Consider the following 21,839-nt stretch of genomic DNA (forward strand, 5'->3'; position numbering starts at 1 on the left):
ACACGGTGAGTGTTCCTACATGACACGGACTGCTGTGGTTCTAGAAGGTAACTCACTATCACCTTCTCAAGGGCACTTAGGGATGACCAAAAAAGTCCTGGCCTAGCCAATGATATCCACACCCCATGAAAGACTAAATGAAAATCAATCTTTTGAGGCAGTGATTTCAATTTTCCAGTTTTTCCACTAGGTGTAGCTATTGAACTGTGAAGGTTGAGCTTTGTAGTCAAAAATGAATGCTGCATTTTGCTTCGTTATCAGTATTGGCTTTTCAACTACCTTTGCAACTGACATCCAAAACAAAAAGTAGGACCTGTGCCACTAATGATTATAAAATATATAATTTTTGCCAAATGTTGAAAGCTGATTTATTTCTTCAGTGGAAAACACAGACCTGAAACATCATAGACAGAGCAGTGGAATAATTCTCTATAATTAACAACCCAATTCAATTACATTTTCATATAAAGTACAGCTTTCAAAGTTGCATGGACAGTTTCTTTTGTTTGTAAGACTGAGAAAAGATGCATGCCCCTTTTATTTGCTGTGAATTGAAGGTTTGCATCCTAAATTCTGGCAGTGTTGAAGGATAATTAGAGAATTGGTCCAATTTTTCAGTATTGCTGATCATCCATCTACAATAAAGATGGTTTTGAGAAGGTAATCTTTTATTGAAGTGCTGCCAGATTTCTGGAGAATTTCATTAAATAGATTTCATAGAATCCCTACAGTGTGGAAACAGGCCCTTCGGCCCAACAAGTCCACACTGAACCTCAGAGCATCCCACCCAGACCCATCCCCCTATAACCCACCTAATCTACACCTCCCTGAACACTATGGGCAATTTAGCATGGCCAATCAACCTAATCTGCACATCTTTGGACTGTGGGAGGAAACCAGAGCACCCAGAGGAAACCCACGCAGACATGGGGAGAATGTGCAAACTCCACACAGACAGTCATCCGAGGCTGAAATCGAACCCGGGTCCCTGGTGCTGTGAGGCAGCAGTGCTAACCACCATGCCACCCTGAATCAGCATATTTGATGGTTCTCACAACTACTTTGTCCAATCCAGTCATGCCACAGATATGTCAAGTTTTAAAAATCTAAACCATTTAGTTGTTTTTTCGGGTTTTTCTGAAAATGGGAATTGTGAAAAAGGAATGAGAATTCCATATTCCATTGTACCAGTCACATGGAAAAATAAGATTATCTAGAGAACGCAAAGTATGAAAGGGAAGTTTTTTTTAAACCCAGTATCAGCCACCTTTGGCAAATGTGGCATTTGTTGATGTGCTTGGTGCAATCCTCCCTGTAAGATGCTTTGTTACACAGCATTCAGACAACAAATGTGGTAGACATTTGCTCCTTTTGAGAAATACTTATCATAGAATCCCTACAGTGCAGAAACAGGCCATTCACTGACTCTCCAAACAGCATCCCACCCAGACTCACCTCCGTACAACCCTGCATTTCCCACAGATAATCCACCTAATTTGCACATCTCTGGACACTGTGGGCAATTTAGTGTGGCCAATCCACCTAACCTGCACATCTTTGGACTGTGGGAGGAAATTAGAGCACCTAGAGGAAACCTGCACAGACACTGGGAGAATGTGCAAACTCTACACCGAGACAGTCGCTTGAGGCTGGAATTGAACCCAGGTCCCTGGCGTTGTGAGGTAGTTGTGCTAACCACTGAGCCATTGTGGCAACTGCTTATGTGCACCCGTATGTAAACCATAGACTACGCACTGCAAAAATAAATTAACGAGAACTTGAGTTGATTGGTATCATCATTACCATCACTGTTTTGAATCTGTAATTTTAATTTGAAAAATACATAAGATCATAAGATATAGGAACAGAATTAGCCATTCGACCCATTGAGTCTACTCTGCCATTCAATCATGGCTGATGTTTCTCAAACCCAGTCTCCTGCCTTCTCCCTGTCACCCTTGATCTCCTTACCAATCAAGGACGTATCTATCTCTTAAATACTCACAATGACTTGGCTTCCACAGACTTCTGTGGCAATGCATTGCACAGATTTACCACCCTCTAGTCGAAGAACTTCCTCCTCATCTCAGTTCTAAAGGTTCATCCCATCACTCTGAGGCTGTGCCCTTAGGTCCTCTTCTTTCCTACTGCTGGAGACATAATCTCCTTCCAGGCCCCTCAGTGTTCTGTAAATTTCAGTCATATCCCCCCCCTCATCCTTCTATACTCCATGACCTTGCACTTTCCCACTTTTTGTATTTCATCTGCTACTTCCTTGCCGACTCCCCTACCCTGTCCAAGTCCTTCTGCTGTCTCCTGCTTCCTCAATACTGCCTGTCCCTCCCGCAATCTTAGTATCATCTACAGACTTACAAATGTGCATTGTTAAAAGATTCCAGGATGTACTTTTGGGGCTGACGTTAGAAAAGGACCTTCAATCTATTTGTTAAAGTCGTAAATGAAAAAGTTGTCTTTAAAGTCATGCTGCCGTTTTACTAAACTTTCGTATCAAGGCAAAACGTTTTGGCCAAACAATAGGTAATTTGGGTGTTAGAAAGTCATGCCAGTGCTGTTTCAGAGTGTATTATGGGGAGAGGAATAAGAAAGTTTCTGGTAGGCTGTTCTACATTGCTTGCTTTTAATATTAGATGTAGTTATCCCACTTGCTGCGGACCATATTTTGCAAGTGTTCAGGCTGGCTATTATAATCCATAGCAATCTTCTAAGCTTATTTTCCAATGTTTTCAGTGTTAAGAAGTGGATATAGAGAAAGAATTATTTTGTATCAGAGAAGTTAAACATTGCTACAACAAGACATGAAGTTGAAGCTTTTGTCTTGCACTTGTGAGGCCTGAAACTCAGAAATAGACAGTTTTAAGAAAGGAAGCAGCAATGTATAAAGCATGAAAAGCGCATGATGATTGGTTGGGTTATAATTGGATATGGAGATACGGTTAACAATTTGTGTGGTCTTAATTAACTGATTAATTTCAAAATTGGCATTTTTGACTCTGTTCAGGCTGTTACAGCAGGGATTGGCTTTCTCTATAGCCATTTGCTCAGTAAAGACGGCGCAGTGCGCGAACATATTCTGTTTGTCTGCAAAACCCAGGACACTATATGCAAATAAATGTAGCTTTTGGCATACATAAATGAACCATGCTGGGAACCTGACTTAAGTTATCTTAAGTTATTTCCTGGTACAATTCTTAGTACAATCAGGGTTGTTCAGTGAGTGTTGTATAATGCTAGAATCATAATTAATGTTGGCCACTGTTCTGAGTTTTGCAAGCATGGGTTTACTGCAAAGTAACACCAAGAGGCAATTTGCTTCCCCTATTCCTCAATATTTTCAGATTATTTTTTCCCTTCAAGATAATCTGAAGTAGACAGGGTACCTCCTAGGGGTAAAAGTGGCAGCCTGTAGTCTTTTCATAAATTCTAAAATGTTTATAAACATACAACTTTTAAAAAAATACTTGAAGAAATAGAGGACCAATTGGGGCAAAAAAAGGAAATCTTCTGGTGGATGTGAAGCCATGACTGAGGTACAGAATGAGTACTGTGCAACTGTCCTTTAAAGAAGAGGGTGTAGTTAATAAGATATTGTCACAATAGTCGAGAAGAAAAGTGGTGATGTTGGATAGGACATAACTAGAAAAGAGGCACTAAAATACATTGATATCCCTCAAAGTTGCAAGCTACTTAGTCGAGATTGAATGCACTTCAGATTGCTGAAGAAACATGAGTGGAGAAAGCACGACCTCTGACCTCAGTCTTAATCATTGTCATAGAGATCTACAGCATAGAGAAAGGCTCATTAGCCCATTGTTTTTGATTTGTATGGACTCAATCACATAACTATCCCATTTTCCATCATTTGGCCCAAAGCCGAATATGCCTTGGCATCACACATGTACCTCTAAATATTTCTTAAATGATGGTTCTTAATGAGGGTTTCTGCCTCTACCACCCTTACAGGCAGAGGGTTCCAGATTCCCACTACCCTCTGGATGGAAAAAATACTTTCCTCACATCTCCTCTAAACCTCCTCCTTACCTTAAATCTGTGCCATTGTCATTGGTACCTCTACCAAGGGGAACCTTCCTGCCTACTCTGTCTTTGTGCTTCATAATTTTACACATCTCAATCATGTCTCCTCTGCTTCATGGAAAACGATGCCAGTCTATCCAGTCTCTCTTCAGAAGTAAAACTCTACACTCCCTCCAGTGTAATCAAATCCCCTTTGGATATAGGAGTGCTTTCAAAGGACTGGGGAATGACCAATGTTATATTTCTTTGCAAACTAAGAGAGTGCTGTAGATTTAGTTACTGCAAGCCAGTCAGTCTAACGTCAATAGTGGGCAAATCACTGGAGACCATTACCTAAGATTTTTAAAAAAAGACCTCATGGTTTGTGGCACAGAATTTGGGGCACTTTCCTGCACATGCCCAGACGCAATGTCACTGCCAGATCATTTAAAGTGAGAGATCCTTTTCAGTCCATCTGTCCATCAATTTCGCATTTTTCTTTTTAAAAAATGGTGCCATTAACTGTCTCCTTTTCAACAAAATTAGTTATTGGGGGAGAAATGTTGCAATTACTGAAAGCAACCATTCTTAACAGTAGGGTTCATGTGATGATATGCATGGGTACTTTCTCCTCCAACAACCAGTTAGTTGGTGGGAGAGCCAGCAAAGTCAGAATCATTGACAAAATGTTTCAGGAAAAGAAATTCTTCCAATATGGGTTATGAATCCATGACTCTGAAGTGAAGTGCCCTGTTACATTCTCATCGAAGCTAATCTGGCTGTGCGAGTTTTCTGCACAAAGCCTTTTCATCCAATAAACCAAAAGTTCAAATTGGTTAGTGGTTAAAAATGAAGCCTTCAATTGGCCTGGGAACAAAATGACATGCATCCATTGTCTTGGTGGGAGAATATGTGCACATGCTGGTAGCTGGACTATGGGAGCATTATATACCTACAACTGTACTGATGCCAATCCTGATCAAGCTATTCTAACCAAGAAGCGGTTGATGAAGGTATTGTGGAACTTATGACTTTCAACCAGTTTATTAATATATAATGTTTATTAACATGTAATATACTTCTAATTCCATTATTTAAACTCTTTCGGTTTTCGCTGTAATAGGTCTAAAGTGCACCTTTTCACAACTAACAGAATTTTTTTGAAGGTAATTATAACTTTTTAAAATTTATGGGGATATGAACATCATTGGCTGGGCCAGTGTTTATTGCCTATTCCAAATCGTCCTTGAAATGAGTAGTTTGATCGGACATATCAGAGCACTGTTCAGAGTCAACTGCATTGCTGTGGGCCTGGAGTCATATGTTGGGGAGATCGGGGGAGGATGGCAGATTTCCTTCCCTGAAGTACAAATGAACTAGATGAGTATTTACAGTATTCAACAATGGTTACAGAGTGGCCCATCAGACTAGCTTTTACTGCTGGATTTTTATTGAATTTATTGCTGCCTGCCACGGTGGGACTCAAACCCCATGTCACCAAAATAATACTGTGGAATGTAAAGAGAAGTTGCAGGAAAAGCTCAGCTGGTCTGGCAGCATCTGTGAAGAGAGATCAGTGTTAAATGTTTCTGGTCCGGTAACCCTTCCTCACAACTGCAACTTCCGTTTTTGTTTTGGATTTGCAGTATCTGCAATTCTTTTGGTTTTTATTTAGTATAATACTCTGGAATTCTGGTTTTCTACGGTGTCCAGTGACCTTAGAACTATATCACCACCTTCCAATGAGGTGCCACGAATGCTGAAGAATTTTCTTTTGTGTGTGTTTCAATGTTTTGGTTTCAATGTAACTATGTATATTTAACTAAATATTGACTGACTGACAGCATTTAGTCACATTGCTTTTATTTCAACTTTATTACAGGAATTGTGTGTTCCAGAAACGATGGGTTAAGTTTGATGGTGAGAATTTGTCATACTACAACAATGAGAAGGTAACTGTGTAGATCTACAATGTCAACCTGGTGTAAATGACCTGTGAAACTATCAATGATAAACTACATCTAGAATACATTTTGAAAAAAATCATCAAATGATAATATTCTGAATAAGTACTTTTTTTTCTCATCAAAGGTCTGTATATTTAAGAATATAATCAGCTGGTAGCACAATAATACATCAGTTCAATTTTTTTTTGCAATTACCTCTTCCATCTTATAAAGGCGATTTCTGGGAAGAATGAGATATAACCCGTGGATAATTCTCCCTCTATTTTCCCTTTCCTGCTGAGATGGGGAACTCAGTGAAGTGTGTTGGAGACAGAGGATGGGAGCTGGGTGCAGTGGAATTTGATTCCCTTCTTTCCCTGGCACGAGTTAGTAATTGTTTAGCTTGTTTTCATGGTGATCATAACCGATAGAGAAAAACTCATGGACCACAACCTCGAGATTCATTGGTTGCCTCAAATCTCACTGCTGTGCATTTTTTTTCTAAGTCATGTATGCCACATGATGATTAATAGATCTTAGCTGATTGTTTATTATGAAGGTATTCATGATTTTATTGTCACATGTATTTTACAGTGAGAAAACAATAAGCTTTTTCACAGGTATCGTGATCTGACTATTTTGAATAGTTTTAAGAATAAGAAAAAAAGATAGGAAGGTATAACTTAGAGTCCTGCAATCCTGAGCCAGTTCATCATCAACAGTGCATGCGCTGTCATCCATCCACCGCTGCTTCATCGCTGTCTGTACCAGACGCAACCAACATTGAAGTTACCACTCTTCAGGCACCCTCTTTCGCTGCTGATTCTCCTCCGCCACCGCCTGTCTGACGCCTCTGCTGGATCCACCAACGTCACAGTTGCATCTGTCGCCACTGGGACCACCTCATCGATGTCGCTGCGATGCCCTTCTGCCATTGCTTCGCCAACTCCAGACTCAACCAACAGTGAAGCCATTTTGGCACAGTTGCTGTTAAAGACCAGTGTTTATAAATGGTAGGGACTACTTCCAGCATAATAGGATCAGACTTGAAGGGATACCTGTTAATGTGATTGGTCCTAAAGCATGTTAGCTTTTTGTGCAGTGGATAACGCATTAAATTTTGGATGTGTTTGTCAGTTCCTGTGTAGGGAAATTCTCTAAAAATGGGCTTGTTTAAATAGCTTTTCCATAATTTACTTTTTATTGTAAGGTCTAGGAACTCAAAACTTCAATAGACTTGGAACAAATTCAACATGTAGGATTATGTTTTGAGAACACGTCTTTCCCTCTGGTGAAATTGAAGTCAGACATTTTCACTAAATTATTGTTAAATTTAATTGCTTCACAGAGATTTGATTTTTCTACCCAAAGAAATATGTAGGCTGGAGAGAATGATGCAGGTTTCTTAACAGGAACACTGTCTCTGCTGAGATGAGGGTTGTGCTATAGATCATGTGTTTTAATGTGTCTAGGGAATGAAAATGCCATCCTTGGGTAAAGTGGGCTTTAGGGGGAGGTGGGGGAAACAAATGGGAAAATGTGGGGGCAGGGATAGTGAATTTGACCTTGGGAAGTTTGAGAGACTCTGCGTATTGATATGCAGAGAGATCTGGGTGTGTGGGTCTGCAGATCACTGAAGGTGACAGCGCAGGTAGATAAGTTAGTAAAAAAGGCCTATGGCATGCTTGCCTAAATTGGAAGGGGGCGTTGAGTATAAGGATAGACAAGTTACACTGCAGCTTTACAGAACTTTAGTTAGGCCACACTTGGAATATTACATACAGTTTGGGTCACCACTATACCAGCAGGATGTGGATGCTTTGGAGAGGGTACAGAAAAGGTTTACCAGGATGTTGCCTGGTATGGGGGATTTTAGCTATGAAGAAACGTTGGATAGACTAGGTTTGTTTTCACTGGAATGCAGGAGGTTGAGGGATGACCTGATAGAAGTTTATAAGATTGTGAATGGCATGGAAAGTATGAGGCTTTTTCCCAGGGTGGAGGGGTCAATTCCTAGGGGACACAGGTTCAAAATGCGAGGGGGAAATTTAAGACATGTGTGAGGCACGTTTTTGAAGCAATGGATGGTGAGTGCCTGGAATGCGCTGCTGGGGGGGTGGTGGAAGCAGATGCAATAGCAGCTTTCGAGAAACGCCAGGACGAATACATGAATAGGAAGAGAATAGAAGGATACGGATCCTGTAAGTGAAGACACTTTTAGGGTGGAAGGGCAAAATGTGTCAGTGCAGGGTTGGAGGGCCAAAGGGCCTGTTCCTGTGCTATATTGTTCTTTGTTCTTTGTAGACTGGGAAAACATCAGCCTTCCTGCTCCTCTGATGCTGCTTGGCCTGCTGTGTTCATCCAGCTCTACACCTTGTTATCAAAGAGAGCAACTTTTTTTTTGCCAGTAACATCAAGAATTGATTGAAAACACATTTCTAACTCCTCTACTTTGATAATTTTTAGTATATTAACAGGTACAGAACAGCAAAACAAAGAAAAAGGAATGCATGACCTAAAACTCTGTGGAAAGGGAACAAAAACAGAAATTGCTGGAAAAACTCAGCAGGTCTGGCCGTATCTGTGGAAGGAAAGCAGAGTTAATGTTTTAGGCAGTGACCCTTCTTCAGAACTGATTTTAGCTCAGGAAAGGTAAATATGCTGAAGGTGGGGAGGGGGTGGGAGGAGTAAATGATAAGTGGAGATGGAGACCAAAGAGAGAGAAAAACAGTTGGATAGACAAAGGAATGGGTGAAGGTGAATCTGAATGAATGAATAGCTGCTAATGGGGATTATTAGTAGCTGACAATTGGTTGTTAGTTATAGCAGCTCAGGTGATGACAAGGCCTGTTGGGTGGGCATTGGGGTAAGGACATGAGAGATATTATTGAACTCAATATTGAGTCCAGAAGGCTGCAGGGTCCCCAGGCAGATGTGGGTCTTCCAGCTATCTTTGAGCTTTGCTGGAGCAATGCAGCAAGCCTGAGACAGAGACGTTGGCCTGGGAACATGGTGGTGTGTTGGTGTGGCAGGCAACTGAACACTCAGGGTCATTCTTGCAGTCAGAGCGTAGGTGTTTCACAAAGCGTTCTCCCAGCCTGAGCTTTGCTTCTGCAATGTAGAGGGGACCATATTGTGAACAGCGAATATGGGTCATACCTGCACTTCACTCGATCTATTCTACTGAACTGATTCTCCCAGGCTAACCGTTACCCACTTGTTTGTCTGTCGAACTGTTTTTCTCTCTCTCTGGGCTCCACCTCCACATAACATTTATTCCCCCAGCCCCCACCTTCACTATATATACCAAACGTTTCCTCGCTACCATCAGTTCTGAGGAAGGCTCACTGGACCCAAAATGTTAACTCTGTTTTCTTTCCACAGATGCTGCCAGACCTGCTGAGTTCTTCCAGCAATTTCTGCTTTTGTTTCTGATTTTCAGAATCTGCAGCTCTTTGGTTTTCTTTTTGTTTGGTGGAGAGGCAGCAGAGAATATGGCGAAAAAAGAAGTGCCAAAAATGATATAATCAGGCTGCGACCTCTGAACTATAAGTAGGTCACTGGCGGCTTTTACCGGAGGCCTCATTTTTACTCTGAACCGCTCCTGTGAATATGCTGTGGCAGGTGGTTGAAGTTGTTGACCCTGAACATTCTGCTGCTGATCAAATCAAACAGGACAGGATCCCAATTAACACAAGCTCTTTTAGCTGCCACCATTTTCTGGCCATTATTGAAAAGTTCCTCTTCCTGCATCAAGCTGATATTGATCATTGACCGTAGCTTCACAATATTCGCCTGGTATTGTCCTTCCTATCTTTATGCCAGACTCAAGCCCTCCTGGACTTCCTTATGTTTTTAACCTAAAAATTCCTGGCTGCAACCACACAGAAGCAGCTTTATAATCTGTGCCATTCCCCTCCCCAGTTGTAGTAGCTGCCCATTGAGCTCTGAGGATTGACTTTTCCTTCTTTCCATTTCACTGTCAGTAACTCCTTACATTGTCCCAGCCTCCTATTAGCCATCCACTCTGTCCTAAAGGTTAGGCTCATTTGGTAACAAGCCTTGTCACCATATCATTTCAATGTCAATGAGTGTATTGATTCCAATGGAGTGGAAGCACAGTCTAAGAATAACGTGTAAGCCATTCAGGACTGAGGTGAGGAGGAATTTCTTCACTCGGAGAGTTATGAATCTTTGGAATTCTCTACCACAGAAAGCACTGGGGCCAGTTTGTTAGATATATTCAAGAGGGATCTGGAGGCGGCCCTTGCGGCTAAAGGAATGAAGGAGTATGGAGAGAAAGTGGGAATGGGCTGCTGAAATTGCAAGATCAGCCATGATCATATTGAATGGTGGTGCAGGCTTGAAGGGCTGAATGGCTTAGTCCTGCACCTATTTTTTTTTAGGCTCCTATGAATCTGGTTTTGGGTCATTCTTTAGAACTGCTCAACAACTGCCTCTCCCAAGCACTCCGTTATATTTGTCAGGTTCCCTGACCCCAGCTGCAAAAGTTTGTCTCGGTTCTCGCATATAGATATCTTATCCTTTTTTTTTATACTGTTGACTCTTCCAGATATGAAGGCACCTCATCCTCCTATCGCATGCTATCTGTTCTTAAAGGTTGTCAGATTTATTTATTTCTACCCTCAGCAGGAACCTTTGCTCTCCTCACTTAGCTTTTGCAAGGACCTCCTTCTAAACGGCACGGTGGCTCAGTGGTTAGTACTGTTGCCTGTCAGCTCCAGTGACCCAGGTTCAATTCCACCCTCGGGTGACTGTGTGGAGTTTGCACCTTCTCCCCAAGTCTGCATGGGTTTCCTCTGGATGCTCCAGTTTCCTTCAACAGTCCAAAGACGTGTAAGTCAATTGGCCATTGTGCCCAGGGATGGGCAGGTTAGATGGGTTAGCCACGGGAAATTCAGGGCTATAGGGATAGGGTAGGGATGTGGGTTCGGGTAGGATGCTCTTCGGAGGGTGGGTGTGGAGTCAATGAGCCAAATGGCCTGCTTCCACATTGCTTTCTAGCCTTCATCAGTTTGGGTATTCACTTAGATATGATCTGCTCTTTTCTCTGCGTTCTTCTCATCATGGCACCTTTTCCTATACATTAACTCTTCATTCACATCACTGGCCAGCCTTTCAGCATTTACGATCACACAGGATAAGGATTGTTAGGTCATTGCAGACAAAACATTTTCTATAAACATATTTAGCTGTCTCATCTTCAATACCCCTGTGACCACGTGCAAGTTTTCTATTTGTACCTCAAGTTTAAAAATGATTTAGAAGCCTTCATTATAGTTAAAGAGTAAATAAAAAAAAATGGTTTTTATGTTTTTAACTTCTGCATCTGCAAGGATTAAAAACTCTAGTTTTTTTTTTCACTAATCTTCTCTTGAACTCTTTAATTTACTTCAAACTGAAATAGTTCCTTTCATACTGCAACACCTCTGTTGATGTATTTGAGAACTGCCTTGCTTTGTGTCATTCTACAAACACCATGTCCTGGGTGGTTTTTACACAATGTTCTCAGTGGTATATTAGCAATCTCCAAGCTTAAATCACATGATTTATAAACATGATAGTCCAGTACTATTCTCAAATGTATCGGTTCTCCCTATCACTGGCTACATTCTGTCAGTGCTCCTGGATCATTTCGGAGGTTCAAATTGACCATAATATAACTTGATTTTTGCAGTTCCTCCTGTAAGTTGCCTTGGGATGCTTGATTACATGATAAAAGGCAATACATTAATGCATGACATCAGGCTAATGAGCTGTGCTCTGTTTGCTGAAGCAGTACTTGAACAAAGCAGCCAACTGAATGGCCATTTCTCCTGTATGTTTCTGAAGAAAGAAGTAATGCTTCATGTAATTATAATCTGACAAAAGATAATTGTAGTTCTTTAACAGAACATCATGTACATAGCACAGAGTCTCCCTGTTAAAACTCTCTTGAACAATATACCAGTTATCCTCATTCAAAAAAGGCTGTCTTCAAAACTAAGTTCTTTAGATTTTAACTCAACATAAAAGTTGCACTGATAAGGTGACTAGTTAGGGAAGATGTAAAGTTTAACTGGACAAAACTCACATTTCTAATTTCCAGAATGCATTGTTAACTCCCATCAGTGGTTGCAGTTCACGAGGATGAATGGCTGGCTGTTGCTTGACTAATCTGTGCGACTGCTGTCCCAATTTTGACAAGAGCCTCCAAATGTCAGCAAGTAAGCTTTTTCAGGTGTATTAGATTAACACCAGGCAATCTGACTAGTTTGCTTTTTTACTTTTCTGTCATGGTTTGATACAAAGCAGCCCACTTGATTGGTACCGTGTCCACAAACATTCACTCCTTCCACCACCAATGCACATTGCAAACAGTGTGTACCATTTACAAGATGCACTGAACATGTTTGCCAAGACTCATAGAAGGTAGGAACAGGAGTTAACCATTTGACCTTTGAACCTGCTCCGCCATTCAGTGTAATCATGGCTGATCATCGAGCTCAATATCACAGTTCCACTGTACTCGCCCTCCATCCCTTCATATCAATTGATCCATTTAGCCACAGGAGATATATCTACTTACTTCTTGAAAACACATAATGTTTTGGCCTCAGCCACGTTCTGTGGGAGTGAATTCCGTAGACTCACCACTCTCAGGGTGAAGAAATTTCTCCTCATTATAAGTTTTATTTCTTATCCTTAAACTGTGATCCTGGTTCTGGTCTCCCCCACCATTGGGAACATACTTCCTATATCTAACCTGTCCATTTCTTTTAGAATTATATGAATTTCAGTGATATTCCCCCTCATTCTTCCAAACTCGGGGAATGCAATCCTAACCATAGAGTCATGGAGTTATACACCCTTCAGTCCAACTTGTTTATGCTGACCGGCTACGCTAACCTGATATAGCCCCATTTGCCAGCATTTGGTCCATATCCTTCTAAACCCTTGCTATTCATGTATCCATCCAGATGCCTTTTAAATGTTGTAATTGTACTCAACTCCATCACTTCCTTTGGCAGCTCGTTCCTTACATGCACACTCACTCTGTGTGAAAAATTTGCCCTCAGGTCCCTTTGAATCTTTCCCCTCTCCCCTTAAACCTATGCTGCCTAGTTTTGGAATCTGTAATCAACTCCGATAGCAGCTTCCAAACCAATGAGATACTCATTCCAGGATTCCTAGCCCCGAACTGCTCTTGTAGCCAATGTATTTGTATGGCAAGTCCAGTTGAGATTCTTGCCAATGGTAATTACCAGGATGTTGATTTTGGAGGATTTAGTGAATATCAAAGGCAGTGATTATACTGTCACTTATCATAAATAGACATTGCCGGGCATTTGTCTGGCATGAATGTTACTTGACACTAATCAGCTCAAGCCTGAATGCTGCCCAGTTGAACATGGACCGCTTTACTATCTGAGGAGTCATGAATATTGCTGAACATTGGCCAATCGTCGGTGAACATTCCCTGTCTGAGAATCTTCAGAATTTGGTCCTACCCCATTAGCCAAAGAATGCCCTCTTTTCTCTTAAGCAGGCACCGTTAGAATTCATGTGACCTCCACCTTCCAGACTAGCATGCTCCACTACAGAGGAGAATCCCTCCACTCTCTGCTGTAAACCTTGTGACTGCACCTAGACAATCACTTTGAGCTAACATAGGCAGCATTGCTGACACATCTCTTTCAGAACTGTAAATGTATATGTAATTTTAATGGTAATATGTCTATGTCTAATTGACAGTCATTTTAACACTAGGATCTGTGGCCTCAATATCAGAGTTAAGTAACCTTGCAGCCTGTTCAAACTTTCTGAAGAGGATAGCAGTTATACGGGTCAGGAATTGCTCATCTCGGAGAAGCATCCTGAATAGCAACAGATTTTAGATATCGTTCAACCCTTACGATCATGAGTGTAGCCGAGACTTAGTACTTTACCAATGTCCTCAATGATCTTCTCATTAATGTGAACACCTTGCAGTTAACCACAGCCTCCACTCACATTCCACACTCACAGCCACTTTGTGAGACAACATGGTCATTTGCAAGTGTTTGCATCTGTGGAGGCAAAGCTTCATTCTGTTTGTGTGATTAGCAAGGAAGCAAGTGCACACTCACTCAAGGATGGACAATAGTTGGTACTTAAAAGCCATGGGGACTTGTCTTCAGTGTGAACATGTTGATTCTGCCCCTGCTGACCAAAACAATGAAACTTACTCTGCCTGCTGTCAATGTGTTGGCAGCCATTTTTCATCCTTACTATACAGGTGAGGTTTGGTCAAAGATGTCACAATTCCAGTTCTTGCTCATGGAGGTAGTGCCAGGTTCTGCCCACTACTCAGGATTCCTGCCTCACCTTTCACATATCCCTTTCATGTAGCTGTCCCTGTCAACCCCTTTGGCTTTCAGGCTCCCCACTGATCCTTTTCCTGTAACAATCAATATCCTTGAAACCCTCCCCAGTGTCCTCCTATGCAAAATCACATCCCATCCTGACATTTGGTGTCCTGCAACCACCTTCACTTCCATTGCCTCCTCTGTGTCCCAGCATAATGCATCAAATGTCCACACTTGCGTTTCCCGCTTTCTCCATCACAGCATACACTACCCCCTGATAACCTTCCTTGACTTTTACTGCTAAAACTATAGGGACTGACTGACTATGACCATGACCCACCCCCTGCCATGGTTTATGAGGGCATTCCAACTGAGTGTAACCTAGCTCCCTGATTTATGTCTCTACAGCTCCCCGACTGGCCTGTGACCAGCAGTGTTCCACAGGGAACAGTGCTGGATCCACTTTTGTTTGTCATTTATATAAACAATTTGGATGAGAATATAGGAAGCATGGTTAGTAAGTTTGTAGATGACACCAAGGTTGATGGTATAGTTGATAGTGAAGAAGGTTATCTAAGATAACAAAGGGATCTTGATCAATTGGGCCAAAGGGCTGAGGAGTGGCAGATGGAGTTTAATTTAGATAAATGCAAGGTATTGCATTTTGGTAAAACAAACAAGGGCAGGAATTGTAGTTGGTGGTAGGGCCCTGGGGGGTGTTGTCAAACAGAAAGACCTAGGGGTTCAGGTACATAATTCCTTGAAAGTTGTATCACAGTAGACAGGGTGGTTAAGAAAGCTTTTGCCATGCTTGCCTTCTTTGGTCAGAGCATTGAATATAGGAGTTGTGATGTCATGTTATGGCAGTACTGGAATACTGTATACAGTTCTGGTTGCTCTGCAAAAGGAAGGATATTATTAACTTGAGCAGATGCAGAAAAGATTTATAAGAATATTGCTGGGACTGGAGGGTTTGAATTATTAGGAGAGTGTGGATAGGCTGGAACTTTTCTCACTGGAGCGTAGTAGGTTGAACAGTCACCTTATAGAGATTTATAAAATCACAAGAGGCATAGAAAAGGTGAATAGCAAACATCTTTTCCCTAGGTGGGGAGTTCAAAACTAGGGGGCTTACTCTTAAGGTGAGAGGAAAAAGCTTTGAAAGGGACCTAAGGGGTAACTTTTTCTCACAGAGGGTGCTCCATGTGTGGAGCGAACTGTCAGAGGAAGTGGTAGATGCAGGTACAGTTACCACACTTAAAAGACATTTGGACAGTTAACATGAATAGGAAAGGTTTAGAGGTATATGGGTCAAACACAGATAACTGGGATTAGTTTAGATTGGACCACTTGGTCAGCATAGATGAGTTGGACCGAAGAGTCTATTTTGTGCTGTATGACTCTATGACTGATTTACCTGTAACTCCTGGACCAGTTGGGCCTGACCTGCAGGTTTGTCCAATGGTCATGGCCTAATATTGAATGATGCCCTGGTTTGACTATGGTGGCAGCCCGTGACTAACAATAGTCCCCCTTCAGACCACTGAGGACTGTTCCCCTTAGACTTTTAGATACAGTATGTCCATTTGTTCGAAGAACATGCAGCATCTGTTTGCCATGTACACTGCTGGCACATGGCACAGATGTGACATTGATGTAGTGTGGTGCCATACAGCAGTGTGTTCACTCCTTGACTATTCAGTGCCAGCTGCCATGGTGAACTTTGTGGTTTTCTGTCAATGCTAAAAAGCAATTCAAGGCCCAGATGGTATTCTTGGAAGTTCTCACCATATCAGCAATACAGTAATAAGCACGGGAGAGATGCTGGGGATATGAGGAAAGTAAATTAACACTCAGAAAATAAGCTAAGAGCTATGAGATTCATCCTGTGCAGATACCAGGTAGGAGCATTGCATTGGAATGTGATGTTTTGCTCCAAATATAATGAATTGTTCAATGAGTCACTAGGAATTAGTCCGAGATCAGATGTAATGATGTGATGAGGCTTGTCTTTTGCCAATTGTGAATTAAGGGTGGAGTCAATTGTTGCTTATGGAGCATGCAGTGAGATGCTGTAAATGAACTATCCAACTATCTGGAGGCCCAGAGAAGCAAGTGGTAAGCTGCACCCACCAGTTGGGAAATGTCGCCATCTAGTTTCTCACCGAAGCATTGAGGAATCATGAACTGCATATAAATGAGGCGGGATTAGTTCATGAAGAAATGCAAATATTGGAAATAAGGTGCTCCACGCTGACTGGTGAGGTTTTTGTTTAGCTGTTTAAACCTTGACAGGAAAATTGGACTTTTTTCTCTTGGCGTTGAGAGTTGGATTTTTCATTTTCACTCTATTCTCCTGCACTGCTCTCCGTTACCCACACCACTCATGGGCTGATATTACCCACTGATTTTATTTTGCAGACAGCAAGTGAATGCACTGTAAAACAATTAAAGCAAGTTGCATTAACTTCAGTTAATCTTGTTCATTCTCCAAAAACATGGGAGGAAAGTATTATTCTGAGTATCTCATGCCTTTTGTAAACTGGCTACTTGCTTTTGTCACTACGTTGAACTGCAAAAACTTGCAGTGATACATATGTTCATTACCTACAGTCTGTGGACATTTATTAAAAGAAAATTTATGCAAGTTCACTTATTTCTAAAACACAGTTAAACCTAACTGAATTCAAATATCCTTTCAGAAGAAAAATAAAAATCCCGAACTATAGCAAGCACCATCCCTCCTGAGGAAAGTTTTTTTCCCCTTTATCTCTAACGTTAGATGCTCCAAATGGCAAAAAAAATGTGTTGATGAATTACCTTGCATTTTTCCCCCTCCCTCTTAGGAGGTGCTTCAGTTTTTCATTGATTTTCTTAGACTTCATAGCTGAAATCAGGACCTTCCCCAGGGGACCAATCCAGATTCTCTGCCTACTGAAATGTGTTTAAGTCCCTTGTCGGAGAAATAGCTGTTTTAATGATTTTGAACAATCTGTATTCCGACACTTCCACACACCTATACAGTATATTCCCATCACATTTTTGATTTTTCTTTTAGATGTTTGATTCTCCTGGCCTTGTTTATCCAATGCTCATTCCAGCTCATTTTCTTCCCCATTGTGGATAAATGGAGAAGAATGCTGAAATTAGCTTCTCTTTATATAAATAGAAAGGGCTGTTTCAAAAAAAAAGATTCCTGCTATTGTTACATTCTGAAAATAGCAGTTGTCACTTTCGTGTAACTCAGAAGTGATTTTTTTTTAAGCAACTAAAGCAAATTAGTTAACCCATCCTTAAACTCTTGAGTAGCAATCACAAAAGAAACCATCTCAGAGAATTAAGTTACAGGGAATAAGTAGATCATTTGAATCCTGCTGTCAGTTATATGCCTGTAGCAGTAATTCTTTCACATTTTGATAATACAGCATAGAAAAATGATTGAATTGAGCCCTTTGTTCATTTGTACCTGGAGTGCATTGAGGTAGGAGGTCACCTATTGGATGTGCGGGAAATTGTTTAAGCTGCTTTCGGAATACTGCCTTCAGTTGTTGTCTCCTTGCTACAGGAAAGATTTTGTGAAACTCGAAAGAGTTTAGAAAAGATTTACAAGGCTGTTGCCGGGGTTGGAGTGTCTGAGCTATAGGGAGAGGCTGAATAGGCTGGGGCTATTTTCACTGGAGTAATGGAGGCTGAGTGGTGGCCTTAAAGAGGTCTATAAAATCATGAGGTGCATGGATAGGCAGAATAGCCAAGGTCTTTTCCCCAGGGTAAGAGAGTCTAAAACTAGAGGGCTTAAGTATAAGGTGAGAGGGGAAAGATTTAAAAGGGACCTAAGGAGCAACTTTTTCATGCAGAGGGCGGTATGTTTATGGAATGAAACTGCCAGAGGAGGTGGTGGAGGCTGGTACAATTACAACGTTTAAAAGGCATCTGGATGGGCATATGAATAGGAAGGGTTTAGAGGCATATGGGCCAACTTATGGCAGATGGGACTAGGTTAATTTAGGTCATCTGGTCAGCATGGATGAGTTGGACAGAAGGATCTGTTTCTGTACTGTACATCTCTATGACTCACTGATGGCAAAATGGCCTGTGTGTAGTATTCCTGAGATGAGTGAGGTGGAAAGTTAGCTGTGTTAGCCCATCTGCAATCTTGTGTTTTGTCACTCAGTGCAACAGTTGTCCAAGTTTTAAGTTTTCATGACTCATTGGCAACCTTTGTTTGTTTGAGATTAAATAAGTCCTGCTTTACTTGGATAGAGTGCACATTATATCAATTGTGGTGTACATGTAATACTTCTGATGGGAAATGAACTTGGTAGTCACCTTTTGCTATTGAATCCTGTATTAAATTTTAAAATCGATTTGTGGTTTTGTTTCACAGAGTACAGAAGAAATCTCCAGTCAAATATCTTGTATCTCATACTCTCAGATTTGCTTCCATTAAGCTAACTCATCAAATAGTTCAAGAGATCAATTGTACCCATATTCTTCAGCATCAATGAATGGGCGTTTGGATTGTTTTTTCACTGAGGCGCCTTGACAGAGCCATATTTTGTAGAGAAAATATTAAGACTGCTTAGAGTGTTTACACTATTGTTTCCAAACTACAGATCTGCAATTGCTACTCCAATTTAGGTGAGCTGTGGGGCCCAGTATTACTTATTCCTTGAGTCTCCCTGTTTCAATGCAGGGATCATTCTGTGAGCGCAACTAGTGACAGTGAGTCAGTGTAATCTAATTTTATCCCCTAATATATCTTAGTGACATTCAAGGCAAATGACTCACAAATGCACTATTTATGATATTGAACTGAAAAGTGCAAAGTTAGTTTAAAATGCCTGCTTTAAACCTTTTTGATTTACCCTCACAAATATTCATGGACTGAAATATATTGCTTCTTCTATCTTCCACAGTGAATTTTGTTACAATATCAGCTGATGGTGCAACTGGGGAACTCCAGATACCAGTATGAAACCTGGCTTGATGGATCACCTTTTTAACATTTTAAATTTTATTTAAAGTGGTGCGTCACTGAAAAATAAACACAATGCTACAGATGCTCACTCATAAGAAAGTTTACTACATGCAATAAATAATGAAACAATATGCAAGCGATCTAAAAGCAGAACACACTGTGAAAGATTTTAAAACATAGCAAAACAAAGTCACAGTTATTTTCCCATGCCATTATCTTAGTGTGTTCCAAATCCAGATAAGTTATCTTTCCATATCAAATCTTTTAGGTTTGATTTAACGACTTCTCTATAGTCCTTTCCTGTGAACTGTGAAATATTGCATAACTACTCCCAATACTGAAGGCTTAAACATTCTCAATCTTAATAATCTGCTGAATTCTAATCAAACACTCATGATTTGAAAATTTCACAAGTTAAACATTTACACCAATGTAATAGCTTTCCTTGAACTGTCCTATAATCCTTTATAGAAAATAAACCATATTTGCTGCTGACCAGATCAGATACTCTTCAAAACTGCTGTAAAACCTTTAAGTTTGGGCGTTCCTAAATTAAAATCAGTCAATTATTTTAAACCAAAAGCAAGCTAATGTCTTTCAATGTTTACTTCCTGTAGTGAAGTGAACCTACACTGTTGATATCTCTCTGCATTGCAAATTACCACTACGTTCTCAAGGGCAACAAGGGATGGGCAAAAAATACTGGTTAACCAGCGATGCCCATATCCCACAATTGAACAATGTTAAATGAAAACTAAGCTAACCAAGCTTCAAAAGCTGGGATGATGCAAAGCATAGCTGAAAACCAACAATCTTTCATTAACACTCCAGGGGTTTTGCAGTCATCTGCTCTCTGACACATACTAAATGAGACCACGTACTTGGAAGGACTCTGACCTTTTTTGTTAGTCTCTGCACAAAAGTAACCAACACCGATATGACATTAATTTGAAATCCAAACTTTAAAAAGTGATATTAATATCTCTAAATCACAGATGATCATTCACAGTGTTTACTTGAGTTGCAAATATGAATTGAAAACTGAATGAATTAAAATTCTAGAGAAGCATTTTTTATAAAGAAAAATATGTTTCTCTTTCTCTCATGGTTTAACATGGATTACACAGAACCTACAATCAATATTTCTTTTTAATTAGTTGGCTAAGAATTCCGCAGTATGAGTGAGTCGCTGGTAGTGAGTGCAGATGGTTTGTCACATTGCAGGTTCAGAAATGTTGTGAGCAAGAAAAATGATGAGCACAGCCAAAGCAATTCCCTGGAAGAATAGGAGAGAGAAGTGTGTCAGCTGAGCTGGCCTGCATTGCCTTTGTGTCACCTTTTTTTAATCTAGTTGCACAGTATCTGGGAGCAAATCATTCTGAAATCTCTGAATTGCTGAATAATGTTTGAGTTAGATGCATTTACAGTTTAGAAAAAGTAAACCTTTATTTATTACCAAGATGTAATAGTTAATGTGAAGAGCTTCAGTGTTGTTAACTGTCAGCACATACTGCTGATGGTCAGTGTTTGCAGTGTTGTTTACCCAAGGACAATTAGTTTTTAATTATCCTTGGTAAGACATAGTAATTAGTCTGCTGTTATGCTCTGAAAGGGACAAAACAGATTTCATACAGATCCACTTTAACAGCAAGGCATATGTTACCCCTGACATGCTATATTGTTTCAATCCTGAGAAAATCATGCATTCTCAGTGAGCATTGTGTGGGAGACATGCTTTTCTTCTAATTGGAATTTGATATCTTTGTATTGAAGAAATTATTAAAAATAATGACCAGACTTTCTTTACAAACTGTTTTAATTTCATCTCTGGATTTCCCGTGGGCAAGGGACAAAGCCCCTGGAGTGAACACAAGAATTGCAAGATAGGAATGATCTGAAGCCTATTAGGAATAAGAAGCTCCAGGGAATAAGAACTGGAATCTTGGAGTCTTTAGTGGAAAGACAGGCTGGAAGAAAAATGAATCAGATGCTGAGCATGGAGTAAGTTGGAAGTAAGCAGTAGCTGAGAGGCCTGAACTATCGTTCTGTTGTGTATGACTTTGCAATTGATTCTGTGATTATCACTGGTCTCTACAGACTACATGTAAAACTATACCTCCTGCATAGCATGAATCAATTATACATTTCTTGGTGGCATTTTACAGTCATCAATTCTCAACCACCATATAATTCTAAGATAATGCTTTTAATATGAATTTTCTTAAATTGAGTCAAAAGTATGAGGACACATACACATCCTTTGTTAAGTACTGCAATGTTCTGCTAGATGCTGCAGAAAAATGTTTCAACATAGTAACTACATAGTGCTACACCTGCCCCCATACCTCCTCCCTCACCCCCATCCCAGGCCCCAAGAAGACTTTCCACATCAAGCAGATGTTCACCTGCACATCTGCCAATGTGGTATATTGCATCCGCTGTACCCGGTGTGGCTTCCTCTACATTGGGGAAACCAAGCGGAGGCTCAGGGACCGCTTTGCAGAACACCTACGCTCGGTTCGCAATAAACAACTG

General features: G+C 40.7%; 1 protein-coding gene across 3 annotated transcripts in view; it reads left to right on the plus strand.

Annotated features, from left to right (window-relative positions):
* arap2 (ArfGAP with RhoGAP domain, ankyrin repeat and PH domain 2) overlaps positions 1 to 21,839 on the plus strand; it is a 216,028-nt gene that overhangs the window by 101,239 nt on the left and 92,950 nt on the right. For all 3 annotated transcript variants that reach the window (XM_048599096.1, XM_048599090.1, XM_048599102.1), the window contains one exon: positions 5,915 to 5,984. In XM_048599096.1, the coding sequence (XP_048455053.1) occupies positions 5,915 to 5,984 (70 nt within the window). The remainder of the gene's footprint in view (positions 1 to 5,914; positions 5,985 to 21,839) is intronic.

The sequence above is a fragment of the Rhincodon typus genome, chromosome 1 (assembly GCF_021869965.1).
Source record: "Rhincodon typus isolate 14 chromosome 1, sRhiTyp1.1, whole genome shotgun sequence".
Classification (NCBI taxonomy): Eukaryota; Metazoa; Chordata; class Chondrichthyes; order Orectolobiformes; family Rhincodontidae; genus Rhincodon; species Rhincodon typus.